Raw genomic sequence first — 12,445 nt, 5'->3', positions numbered from 1 at the left:
ATGTTATAAATTTTAAAGTTCAAAAGGTTAAGCAATGAGAAAAAATCTTAGGTGAAACTCACTTCGTTAAAAAGTATATGCAGTGTATTGAATGCAGCACAGCACCTTTGGCCAACATTTGCTTTAGGTCATCAGTTTGTCACTTTTCACAACTACACAGGAGGCAGCAGAGATGTGATATAGTGTTTTTCTCCCTAATGTTCGTAATTCTGTGAGGTTTAGTGCTCAGCATGTTTATTTCCATAGTTAATCACTGAAGCAATAAATGATTTTTTTGCTTTGTGGCAGGAAGGAACTTGTTTCGTAGTCCTGACTACAGCCCACTCTGCCCTGACACTATCATGAATAATATTTCTTTGGAGGCCCAAGGATGCTCATTTGAAATAATTCATTTACAATACATCCTTGCACCAGAGTTGTTCTATCATGAATGTTTCCAAATCTATGGCAAAATCAAATGAAATGTGAGTTAAGGCTGCTCTTGCTCTACACTTTAGTGAACTGTTCAGCCAAGAGAAGGCACAACGTGGCTGTGCCAGGGAGACCAAATACACTTCAGCCTTTGTGCGGGAAAACAGTTTTACAAACATAAACTGGCAGTACCTTGAAAAAGCCCACTGTGGAGATAAGTACAAGACATGACCCTTCCTCTTTTAATGGCTCATCTTTTTCTCCTTCTGCATTTTAAGCACTGTATTTTAGAAGTTTTGGGGGAAAAAAAGTTGTAGCAGCAAAAATGATTCTATTAGTAAGAAAAAGAAACTGGCAAGAAGCAAAGATTATTTCTGTGCAAAAGTCCCTTGCATTGTTTCTGTTACAAGACCATTTATTTCTTTATTTATATAAAGACTCACTGAATCAAAAATTCACGAAGGCCTAGAGTCTGTGTGTTTTATCCCCAGTGACTAAGGTCGATGCGTAGGCTCACTGAGGCATAGCACTGATTGAGAGTTTAAATGTTTATTTAAAACAGAAATGTCAAACCACTCCACCCTCAACCTTTCAAACATCTGGCTAACAATAAGCTAATTCTTCAGCAACAATGTCAGAGCAGAGGAGTAACTCAGGTTATACTATAACTCAAAAGCAATACTACTGGAAAACTTAAAACACCTAGCACTACATAAAGAAGAAAAGTAGGTTGCAATTTAAAAGAATTAGCTACAGAAAACCATTCAAAGGCATTTCTGCTGCCTCACCTTTTACTTTTCATCTGATGCATGGCTACCACCTTTGAACTGGTTTCTGTCTGCGTAGCTTTTTGGTGGGAAAAATCATATGGCTATCCCAGGCACAATTTGGCAAAGTGCAACTTGTCTCTAAGGCACAGAACTTAGATTCTCAGCCAGATTAACAGCAAACCTAGACTTCCCAAGGGAACGTGCTAGAGAAAACGACCCCAGCGTTCCACTGCTAGAGTGACTTCCCCTCCGGACCAAGAGCCCAGCTCTCACCCTCCCTTCAGCGCTCACTTTCATCCCATAGTCTCAGCAACATGCCCATGTTCCTCGGTTCCATGGCAGAAGCAATACTCATGATTAACACCCAAAATGACCCTGCCTCTCAGGCCTGCTGAGGTGGTGAGCATGAGGGATACAAGAATGTGAAAGGCCAGTCAGTCCTTAAAAAAAAAAAAAAAATCAAAGTTGCATTTACATGATGAATCAAAACCCATTGTTAGGGTTTGTTGCAAACCCCAAGTCCCCAGAACTTGTAACTTTAATCCAGGGTTGGCCCCTTCCCTTATTTTAAGAAAAGGCTTCAGTGATTACATTAGTACCATTGTACTAGGCTTCCCAGAATTGAGAAAACAATGGGAATATTAAACCAAAGAAGATCCCATTGAATAGAGTTGCCCATCCCCAGCTGAGGGGTTTTCCCAGAGCAGCAGCCTTTACACTACCAGTTTTAGGGAAATGGCATAATTTTCATTGCACAGGTCCTTCCAAAATATTAAACAGATATCAAACATTCATTTTTTGGTTGGGGAAAAATGAAACAAAAATTAATTTAGCTCTTTCTAGGGAGGTAGGATATGAGACTCATCAAGGCAGCTCCTGTGACTCAAAATTAGTATATAGGTGGAAACACAACGCTCACATCCTTAAGTAAAACCATCAAACGTTTCTAGGACACTTTCTCTCTCCGGGAAAGCTAGCTTGCTCCTGTCTACAAGGACATGAAGACACGGGGATCAGAAGGGAGCTCTCAGCCAAATTCCTCTCACTTGGCAGGCTCCTCCTGTTCTGCTAGGCTTCAGGGACTACCTGGTCTGGGGGCTGGCTTTGGGCCACTCAAGTAGGAAAGATGATACAGATTCACTGATATGGCTTCATAAAACACCAAAAGGGGAAACACACTGACTAGACATACAGAAAGGGAGCGGTTGGAGCTGCTGACGTCAAGATTAGAACCCTAAGAGCCATGAAGGCAGAGGCACAAGAAGTCTTCTCAGGGGCAGAAGACTCAGTCACTCTAGGCCCTCTCGAAGACACCGAGTAGAGGCAGCTGAAGGAGGGCCTCCCCTCACAGTTTCCTCTGAAGTCCATTCTTACTGCCCCACAGACTCAATTCTCTACGAGACGCCTCATCTCTCAGAGGAATCTTCCAAAGCTAGGAAATCCCACCCTGCGTTGGCCACAGCCTCACACTCCTGCTGTGTGACGAGGAGGGACCTACCCTTCTTTCTCTACTCCTCATTGAAGAAGTCTCACTCAACCCTCAGAGGAAAAGCAACCTAAGCCCACTGCTCCTCCTCAAGCATTTAGCTGCACAAAATAATTGAACTTTCTGAAAACAAGCTGGAGATTGACTCCACCAGACATACTTTCCTGGACTAAGGTTCCTGAGAGGGCTTAGAACACTTCACCACTCTCCGGATGACCCTGGATGGGCCACACCTGGTTCCAGCCCACTCCAGCTTTACACTTTAACCTCCTCCACCCGGGGGTGCAATGCCTCGTGTCGAATTCCCAAGGCAGCTTCCAATTAATGGTGAAAACGGTACGTGGGATGTAAGCTGCTACCAGCAAAATTAAGGTGAGCATTGTGTCTCCTCTTCAAAGGTGGGATCACCAGATGAGGTACAGAGCTGCTGCTGCTATGGCAGTCACTGAGGACAAAGCCAGGGCCATGGGGCCCTTCCATTCTCCAACACAAAACCACTCCTAGATCCTATCTAATAGGCAATGCTACTCTCCAAGTGTACATGGAAAGTGCTTCAGAGCCTCCGCCTCGCACTCCTTGTCTGCAAGTGAACGAAGCCAGGAAAGCGCTCTCTGCGTTCAGTAAGTGTGCTGTGAAGGTCTTTGGATTCCAGTTTCCTGGAGGCTATACAGGCTCAGGAGACTAGAGGCTGGGTCTACAGGAGTCTGTTCCCAGGAGGCACCAGGAATCTGAATCTAAATCGGGCTTTGGATCCATTTCCATCTCTTCCTTTGCTGTCTGAGTTCCTTTGGAATGCATCCCCACCTGTCCAGATAAAACACAGTTCCAGGTTAACAACATTGCCACCTAGTTACAGCATTTCAGGACTAGATTTTCAATGCCCACCTCTAAGAATGTGTAGCCATGGTTTTGTGAGAAGCTCATACTACTACCTTAATAATAGGACCTTAGATAAAGTCCACACCTGTACATTTGTTGCAGGTAGGTGACCAAGTGTCGTGGTTTGCCCAGGACCGCAGGATTTTCTGGGATGCAGAACTCTTCAGTTTTAAAACTCAAACAGCCCTAGGCAAAACAATCCTCCTCTCTCCTACAGCTGCCAATCACTCCATGCTTACTTCAAGTGTGTATATTATTTTCCAAAGTACGTTCATAGACATTATTTCATCTAATCCTCAAAACAACCATACAACAACTATTTTCTTCTTTCAGGTGAGAACCAGGGCTCAGAGAAACAAAGTAATTTGTCCAAACACATAAACCTGGTAAATGGCAAAGCCAAGGTTGACAGTATTTCCCTAACCTAGTTCACTCTATATAGAGCAATACTATGGCCCTTTAAGAACGACTCAAGGGCTTCCCTGGTGGCGCAGTGGTTGAGAGTCTGCCTGCTGATGCAGGGGACATGGGTTCGTGCCCCAGTCTGGGAAGATCCCACATGCCGCGGAGTGGCTAGGCCCGTGAGCCATGGCCGCTGAGCCTGCGCGTCCGGAGCCTGTGCTCCACAAAAGGAGAGGCCACAACAGTGAGAGGCCTGCGAACCGCAAAAAAAAAACAACAAAAAAACGACGCAAGCAGCATCACCGGTGAAGTATTTTTACCAAAAATGTTTCAACTTGAACCTAATCAAGCCTTAAGTCTAACTTCCAGTTTACAGAAATGACAGGGTGACAAAAGAATAAGATAAGCAATGTCTCAGGAAAATAAGGCAAATCCAGAATGTAGGACATTCTGTTAAACAACTGACCCTGTTTCTTCAACAAACCAATGCCATGGAAATTTTTTTAAAAAACGGGGGTAGATGACAACAAAAATAATCGCACAAGACTTCTAAGAAATGATAAAACTTTATGTAAGAACATAAAGGAAGACTTGAATAAATAACTATTCAAGGCTGGGAAGACTCAGCATTACAGACAAGTCAACTCTACTCAAATAAAGATATAATTCAAAGCAAATCTAATAAATTCCAATATAAATACCAAAGGGAGTTTTGAGAAACTTCACTTTTGAGGAATTCTAAGATTCATACAGAAGAAGCAATGTGCAAAAATAGCCAATGTAACCCCAGAAAAGAATAAAAAGGAGCACAGGACTTTCCTTACTGGGAATCAAGACATTCAAAACTCTAGTATTTTAAATAGGACTAATTAAATAGCTCAAGGCAACAGAAAAGAGAGCCTAAAAATGAACCCGTGTGTATTTGGATATTTACAATATATTAAATGTGATCTTTCAAATCAGTGAGGGAAGTATGGATCACTGAATAAAACAATTTAAAAATGTTAAAAAAAAAAGGGGGGTAGAAGTGGTGATGGAATTGTTCTAGATTAAAAGAAATGAGAAACATAATAGTGTAAAAGGGGGTTCTTGACTGGATTCTGGTCTAATAAAAACAGTTATAAAGGACATTTTTATGGGAAAACTGGGAAAATTTGAGTATCAACTGGGTACTAGATGAGAATCGAGAATACTAGTGTTATTTTTGTTAAGTGTGATAATAGTACTGTGGTTCTCCAGAAGAATGACGTCTTTATTTTTAGATATGTGTCATAAAGTATTTAGGGAGGCTATGTCATGACTTTCATAATTTACTTGAAAATGGTTTAGCAAAAAAAGAAAAAGGAAAAAATATACATGCACATACACACACTCATACTTCAAATACACAGATAAATACCTACACATATTTTAAACATACACAGACACAAACACATTTGAAATAATTACAGCAACATGTTAACAACGGTTGAACCTAGATGGTGGATGTGTGGGTGTCCACTGAACTGTAATGTTTAAAGTTTTTCATAATAAGTAGAAGAAAAAGCAAAGGTAACAAATATACAATGGAAGTTAGGTGATGAAATGATTCAATCCAGGTGCCTGAAGAAGGACCAAGCATCTGGGATTAATTACAAACATTACATCATCAAAAGGTAAGTACTTGCAAAGAAGTAAGCCTATTTCAGGCACTGGTGTTTTGTTTCTGTGATTCTTCAAAACAGAATTAGAAATTCAATTATCCTTTTAATGCTCTCACCTGCTGCCCTCCTTCTAATTTCTTGTTCAGCTTCTGTAGCTGCGTAAAAATCTGAAGGTTTTCTTGCTGTAACTTCTGTTGTTCAGCCAGACACTTCAACACCAGACCCTGCAATCTCTCAACCTCCACCTGCAGAGTGCTGCATGCACAGGTAGGAGTCAAGGGTGTTCCCTTCCCAGCGCATGTTCCTGTGGGATTCAGCCGAGGTGGCTAGAGAGACAGGAGAAAAGGGTCATAGGAGGTTCTGCCCGGATGCTACAGCTCCCCAATCCAAATGTCCTCTAAGTGCTACCAGATTTTACTTTTAAAGTAACAATATAAAACACATATACACAAAGTAAATGGAAGAGAAACTGAAAACTGCTGGGATTACAATAGAACCTGGCTCTAACATAACAGAGCAAGAGGACTCTCAGTGCCTCAGTCTGCATTATGGTAAGGTAAAAGAATAATCATCTATTTTGGAGAACTTTGTGAAAAATTTTAAAGTCATTGATATCTTCCTATTTAAAATGCTGAAGTGAGAGAATGCACAATTTGGTTTGGAACAAGTTTTTTTCTTTTTTTTTTTTTTGCACGCCAGCTTTCTCTAGTTGTGGCAAGCAGGGGCTACCCTTCGTTGTGGTGCGCGGGCTTCTCATTGCGGTGGCTTCTCTTGTTGCGGAGCATGGGCTCTAGACGTGCGGGCTTCAGTAGTTGTGGCACACAGGCTCAGCAGTTGTGGCTTGTGGGCTCTAGAGCGCAGGCTCAGTAGTTGTGGCACACTCTACTCTATGTGCTCCACGGCATGTGGGATCTTCCCAGATGGAACAAGTCTTTCTGATCACAGTGAGGGTACCATGATTCAAAGGGTCAATATTCATGAAATGTAGTGGATCACACTTTAGAAGAGATTTAAGAGGTGTTCAGTAAATAGGATCGCCAAAACAATTCAAGACAGCTAACTGACAGAGGAATTAAAATGTTTACCTTGAAGTTTCAAAGGCTTTATTTCCTCTTCTGGGAAGCTTTTCAATTATCCTAGCCTGGATTTTCCTCCCTTCTTCTACTGTACTTTGTTTATAGGAAGGGTCAACAAATGATAGCCCATGGGCCAAATCCAGCCTACTGCTTGTTTTTATAAATAAAGTTTTATTGGAACATAAGCATGCCCATTCATTATGCATTATTTTTGGCTGCTTCTGTGTTATGATATCAGTATTGAATGGTTGCAAGAGACTGTATGGTCCGCATAGCCTAAAATAATTACTATGTAGCCCTTTAGAAAAAGTTTGATGATCCCTGGTTTACAGTTTTATTGAGATATTTACCACAATTTGATTTCTACCAAAATTAGGTATACATGCATTGCTCCCCCAGTAGACTACAAGTATTATTTCTTACTTACATTTAGAACCTCCAACCTACCCTAGCAGTGTCATGAACAGTTGGATTTGAATTTTGGAATTTCAGTTTTGGTACTTCTGAGGCAGAGAGAAAAGAAAGACAATCATCTGGTATAGAAAGATGGGGGCCTGTCAGAAATGTGAAAAGGTAGATACTTTTCCACAGAAATCAGTTTCGCCTTGCATACAGGCGTTAAGCACTACTGAACAGACAGTATGAGTTGATGCTGGGCAGCTGGGAAACCAATGAAGCTAGAGGGGAAGACAGTGAGGCCAGGAGAAGTGGGCAGAGCTTACAGCCACTGTTTACCTAGTTGTGATTTAAAGGCAAAAGCTCAGTTACCCAGGCTCCTTCTGGGGGCTTGTGTTCCAAAGGAGCTTCAGAGCCCACCTTGAGTCCTTGTAGCTCTTCGTAGGGCAGAGTATCTTTCTCAGATTCTGAAAAAGCTGCACTTAGGGGGGATGGGCTGTCAGGCATAGGGATGAATTCTGCATTTTCCAGCTCCTATGTATAAAAGAAAGAATCTCATCAGTTCTGTTTGAGCCATTTACTTTCGACCAAATTCCCTTCTTGCTATAGCTTTCACTCTGTCGTGACATCAGCACCCTCTAGTGGAGCAGGACAGTTGTGGTTACAACATAGCTCGCCCTACCTGTCAACATCCTGCCATTCCTTCCTCTGAGGAGTGAACAGTGAAGCAAATTCAAACTCAAATCCAAGAACATTTTGGAGTGTCTGACATGTTTCTCTAACACACTCAGTCTACACAGGCTATTCAGTAAGTTGGGAAGCTCTAAGGTAATGGCAGTGAGGCCAACTGCCAGGTTGCTAAAGGCTGACCTAAAGCTTTAGATAGAACTGTGTGCTGCTTCCTCCATTCATATTCCTATGTAGCTATCAAGTTTAATCTTATTATAGAGGGAGCTTTAAATCTACACGTTCTCTCTTTGGTTGGGGGCGGGTACAAAATTTAAAATTTCTCTAACTATAAATGTTGACTGTAGAAAATGTGAAAATACAGATGGGCAAAGGGAGATGATAAAAATCACCAGTAATTCCATCACTCATAGATAACCACTGTTAAGCATTTCTCTACCATAAGGCATTCCAATTGCCCCAATATTCTACTTCTACGAACCACAGTACAAAATCTAGAAGCTTAACCTTTGCATGCATGCATTACAAAAACTGCCTTCAAGGAAGGCTGCACTAATTTCCATTCATTTAAGTAATACAGGTATGAGCACATCTTATACCTTTTCTTGTCAGGAAGAAAAAGGATTAGAGATTTGGTGATTTCGGTTCAGGTAGAAATCAGAAACCTAGATGCCTGCTGCAAAACGCTTGGATAGGACATGGGAAACAGATCCTTTCTAGTCCCTACAGAGGTACCTCTACCAAAGGAATTACCTTTCGAAGCCAGCCAGGACAGGAGCTGCTGGCCCCACTACTGATCCTCACGGCCTCCGTGGGACTGACTAAACCTTCCATTCCTCGGTCTGCTTCCATTGTTCCTCGGAAGCCTCCACTTGGATCAGGAGTTTCAGATTCCTGCTGACTGTCCTCCTCTTCTCCCCTACCGCCACCGCTGCCACCTCCTGGGCTAGAGCTCTGAACCACTGACAGATACACAGCACAGAAATAGAAAGCTTTGCTATGCAGCAAGATTTACCATCTGATAGCCCCACCGACCCCCGGAGAGGTTCCTAGAGTTGCGTGAAGCAGAACAGCAACAGTGTAAATCAGATACTTGGGACTAAATTTTTAGTTTTTATACAAGGTATTGTGTATCAGTATCTTTACAGCAATATTCACTTCTACTTTCCAAACTTGCTTATCCTTATGTCCACAGCAGATTATCAATGTTCTACCGCATTACTGAATACTCACCCCAACCACAGCATCCAGGCCTTAACAGATATACCCAGACTCCAGCATCCTTCATAGAGGTTCACCTTATATACAAAGCTTTTTCACATTTGAGCCAAACACCTCTTAAAGTTGCCAGATAAACTCACCATTAACTCCCTTTCTGGGGAAACACCTGAATGGAGAAGTCCTCAACCATTAAATTCATTAAATTCTTTAATGACTATTCGTAAGAATTTAAAAAATATGATGGCTGGTTCTTTAAATATCATGCAGCATATTCCAAGTTACATTTAATGAAGATGAGCTGATGTACAGTCAGGAAATGACACTGAGCTTTAATATGAGCCAAAGAAAAATATAACTAAGAAAGTAATTTGCCAAAGCTAAAAGAAAAAAAAAATTGCATGGTATATTCTAAAGTTAAATGTAAAAGCTTATTTACGCTCATCAGCTAACCTGGCTTGAGGACTGACTATGCCACACTGTGATCCTACCAAAGCAGCAGAACTGTAGACGCCAAAATAACCTCTTAAGCTTGCTTTTTTGTTTTAAATGGCTTTTAAAAATTATGTTACATTTGACATACACATTAAGACTATTTTTAACATATGTGTAAGTTTTGATGCCTAACAAAATAACCATACATGCATCTACTACATGAAAGTACAATTAGTTTCCAATACGGTAGCCATTAGCCAAATATGGTTATTTAAATTTAAACAGAATGAAAAATTCAATTCCTCAGTCGCAAGAGCCACTTTCAACTGCTCAACAGCCACATGTGGCTGGTGGCTATTACACTGGACAGCACAGACATAGAACATTTCCATTATCGCAGAAAGAGCTATGGGACAGGGCTGAACAAGAATAATACCTGTTTTGCTCCATCTGCCTTGTGAATTCCTTCCTTCTCTGGCCTCCTACCTATATATAACTACTCTGATTAATTTTGTATTTTTCATTTCTTCTTGCAAAAAAAAAAAACTTTATCACATACTTAGGTATCCTTAAGCAATATATTATTTATTTTGCTTGTTTTTGAACTTTATAAAAAGGCATGTAGTCTGCTGCAACTTGCTTTTTACATTTCACATTATGGAAATATTTGTAGATGTTGTTCATTTTAACACATATAATATTCCATTGTATGGTTATAACATAGTCAACCAACAAATATTTACTGAGCATTTACCATTTGCCAGGCATTCTTCTAGGCAATGTGGATAAAATTATTGAATAAAAAAGACAAAAATCGTTGCCCTTACAGAGTTTATATTTTCCAGACAATGGACATGTGCTTTTAATCTTAAGTTTTTCCTTTAAATACTGTTCTAGTAAAACAGAGCTGTAATATAACAGCTGTGCTTAGCAAAAAGGTATTTTATCATTTGTGACAGATATTAATATGCACAAACAGATGCTGAGCAATGGATTACTAAAGGAAACTAATAAAAGGTATGATGTGTGTTTGTGTAAACTAGAGCTCAACAAGTCTAGATCAGATTTTCAACTGTCTTTTTGGAGGATTAGTCTGCTTTCATTCTGGGTCTTCATCTGTTTTGATTGCACAAAACATCAGAATCCAGTTCTGAGACATCAAAGACTACAGGTACCCTAGCAAATGGAAAACCAGAAGGAACACAGATTCAATTTCCTAGCATGGCCCCAAATAAGAGAACCATGAAGAAAGCAGCCAAAGGAAAAGTATTAGAGAGGTTTGGGCTGATTTTCCCAACTACATTGAAAGTTCAGCCAACTTTTAATTCTAAGGGCTTATTCTGAAGGACTACTTCTATAGACTGGAATACCCCTGGGAACACTATGGAAGTAAAGGGTAGACAGAACCCATAGCCCCTAGCATTGAAAGGAAACGAACAGTACGTAAGTCACAATACAATGTTGGGCAAGCCACGTAATTACTCCCACATGTGTGGTGGCAAAGATGTACTCTCCTTCTGACCGCAATGTAGAAGTCATAACTTATTGTGAAATCTACCAAACTATGACCTTCCCTCTTGATCACTGTATTCCTCATTTCCCAGAGATATTTCCTATTTCCTTTTTTGGGAGACTGCACGGAATTCAACCCAAAGACTCACACCTCAGAAAACCACTGGTACCTGAGATACTGCTACTTACCAGTTCCGATGGATAAACCACTGCTATTCGAACGGATGGTCTTAGAATTCAATACTTTCTCTGAGGAAAAATATTCAGTAGGTAAGCATTGTTTACAGCCAGAGACAGGAAAAGTGACAGCCTAGGATAGGGAGTTAATCTAGGAGATAACTGCTATCTCTCATACCAGATAAAAATATTATAAGCCAAGCACCAATAGCTACTCTATATTCAACTATGTAGCAATTCTCCACCTTAACTATTCTTTGGAATCACCTGGGAAGCTTTAGAAAGTAGCAATGCCTAGGTCCCACCCCAGAGGTTCTGATTTAATTGGTCAGGACAATGGGATTTCTAAAAACTCCTCAAGGGATTCTAATGCGCAGCCAAGGTTGTGAACCGCTGACCTAAAGAATGAACTTGTAAACCTTCACACAGACCTTTATAATTTGTTCATAACAAAGGAATCTTTATGCAGGAGGCAGTTATGATTTAGTTTCTTTTTAAAGGTGTACTGTATGTTTCTCACAAAAGCATGAGCACAGATAAACTAATCAGTGGACTACTAGAAGTAAATTCTACCGCGAGGGGGTCAGAGCCCTTATGTTATCATAAGACAGCAAACAATGTTCTATTCCTACCACTAGATATGGTATCACTGACAATTATTAAGACTTACACGAGTAGCTTCTTTTCTTCAGGACACTTCTGTTTGCCAGAATGTGACCATTAGTAACTTAGGTGTGGGTCTATCCTCTGTCAAAGCCATCCTAACCAACACATATGGAACCCTTACCAACAATGAGAATGGTGTGCCAGCCTCGGCAAGATAAGTCTGGGACGTGATGCAGAGATCCAAAGATAGGCCGAGGCCATGAAGTGCAGATATCAGAGCCATGCGGTCTCTCTGTGGGGGTCATTGCCAGGCGACCATTGCCACCATTGCCCCAGGCAAAAATGTGATTATCTAGACAAAAAAAATTAAACAGCAGACAATTGAACAGAACACTGGCTTCCCAACTCTTTTGGGTTCCCCATCTTTATGCCCTAGAGCTAAAAAGATTTTCCACCATGTACAAAACAAGGGAAAGCTATTTATTCCCCTATATAAAGCCTAAACGACTCCTGATGCCACCCAGGTAAAAATGACCACCGCTCCTACATACTGCCATCCATTCATTCACTCATTCAACATTTTTGGTCATTCATTCAAATAATTATTGGGCATCTACTTCATGACAGGCACTGCTTGAGGTGCTAGGAAGAGAGCAGAGAACAAAACAAAGTTGCTGCCCTTGTGGAACTGACATTCTAGTGGGGAGAGACTGATAAATAAATTACTTCAGGTAGCATTAAGTGCTA

At 40.9% G+C, this 12,445-nt stretch overlaps 1 protein-coding gene across 2 annotated transcripts in view; it reads right to left on the bottom strand.

Moving 5' to 3' along the window:
* Positions 1-859: 859 nt before the first annotated feature.
* Positions 860-12,445, bottom strand: part of NEK9 (NIMA related kinase 9) — a 37,352-nt gene continuing 25,766 nt past the window's right edge. Inside the window, exons 17-22 of one of the 2 annotated variants that reach the window (XM_082681507.1) lie at positions 11,880-12,050; positions 11,105-11,164; positions 8,504-8,712; positions 7,436-7,597; positions 5,708-5,917; positions 860-3,471 (exon numbers count right to left, since the gene is read on the bottom strand). In XM_082681507.1, the coding sequence (XP_082537633.1) occupies positions 3,349-3,471; positions 5,708-5,917; positions 7,436-7,597; positions 8,504-8,712; positions 11,105-11,164; positions 11,880-12,050 (935 nt within the window). In that variant the 3' untranslated portion in view covers positions 860-3,348. The remainder of the gene's footprint in view (positions 3,472-5,707; positions 5,918-7,435; positions 7,598-8,503; positions 8,713-11,104; positions 11,165-11,879; positions 12,051-12,445) is intronic. The other variant, XM_082681508.1, reaches the window with a different exon arrangement.

Source organism: Grampus griseus (genome assembly GCF_964374135.1).
Source record: "Grampus griseus genome assembly, chromosome: 2".
Taxonomy (NCBI): Eukaryota; Metazoa; Chordata; class Mammalia; order Artiodactyla; family Delphinidae; genus Grampus; species Grampus griseus.
This window is presented reverse-complemented; position numbering and strand designations above follow the sequence as displayed.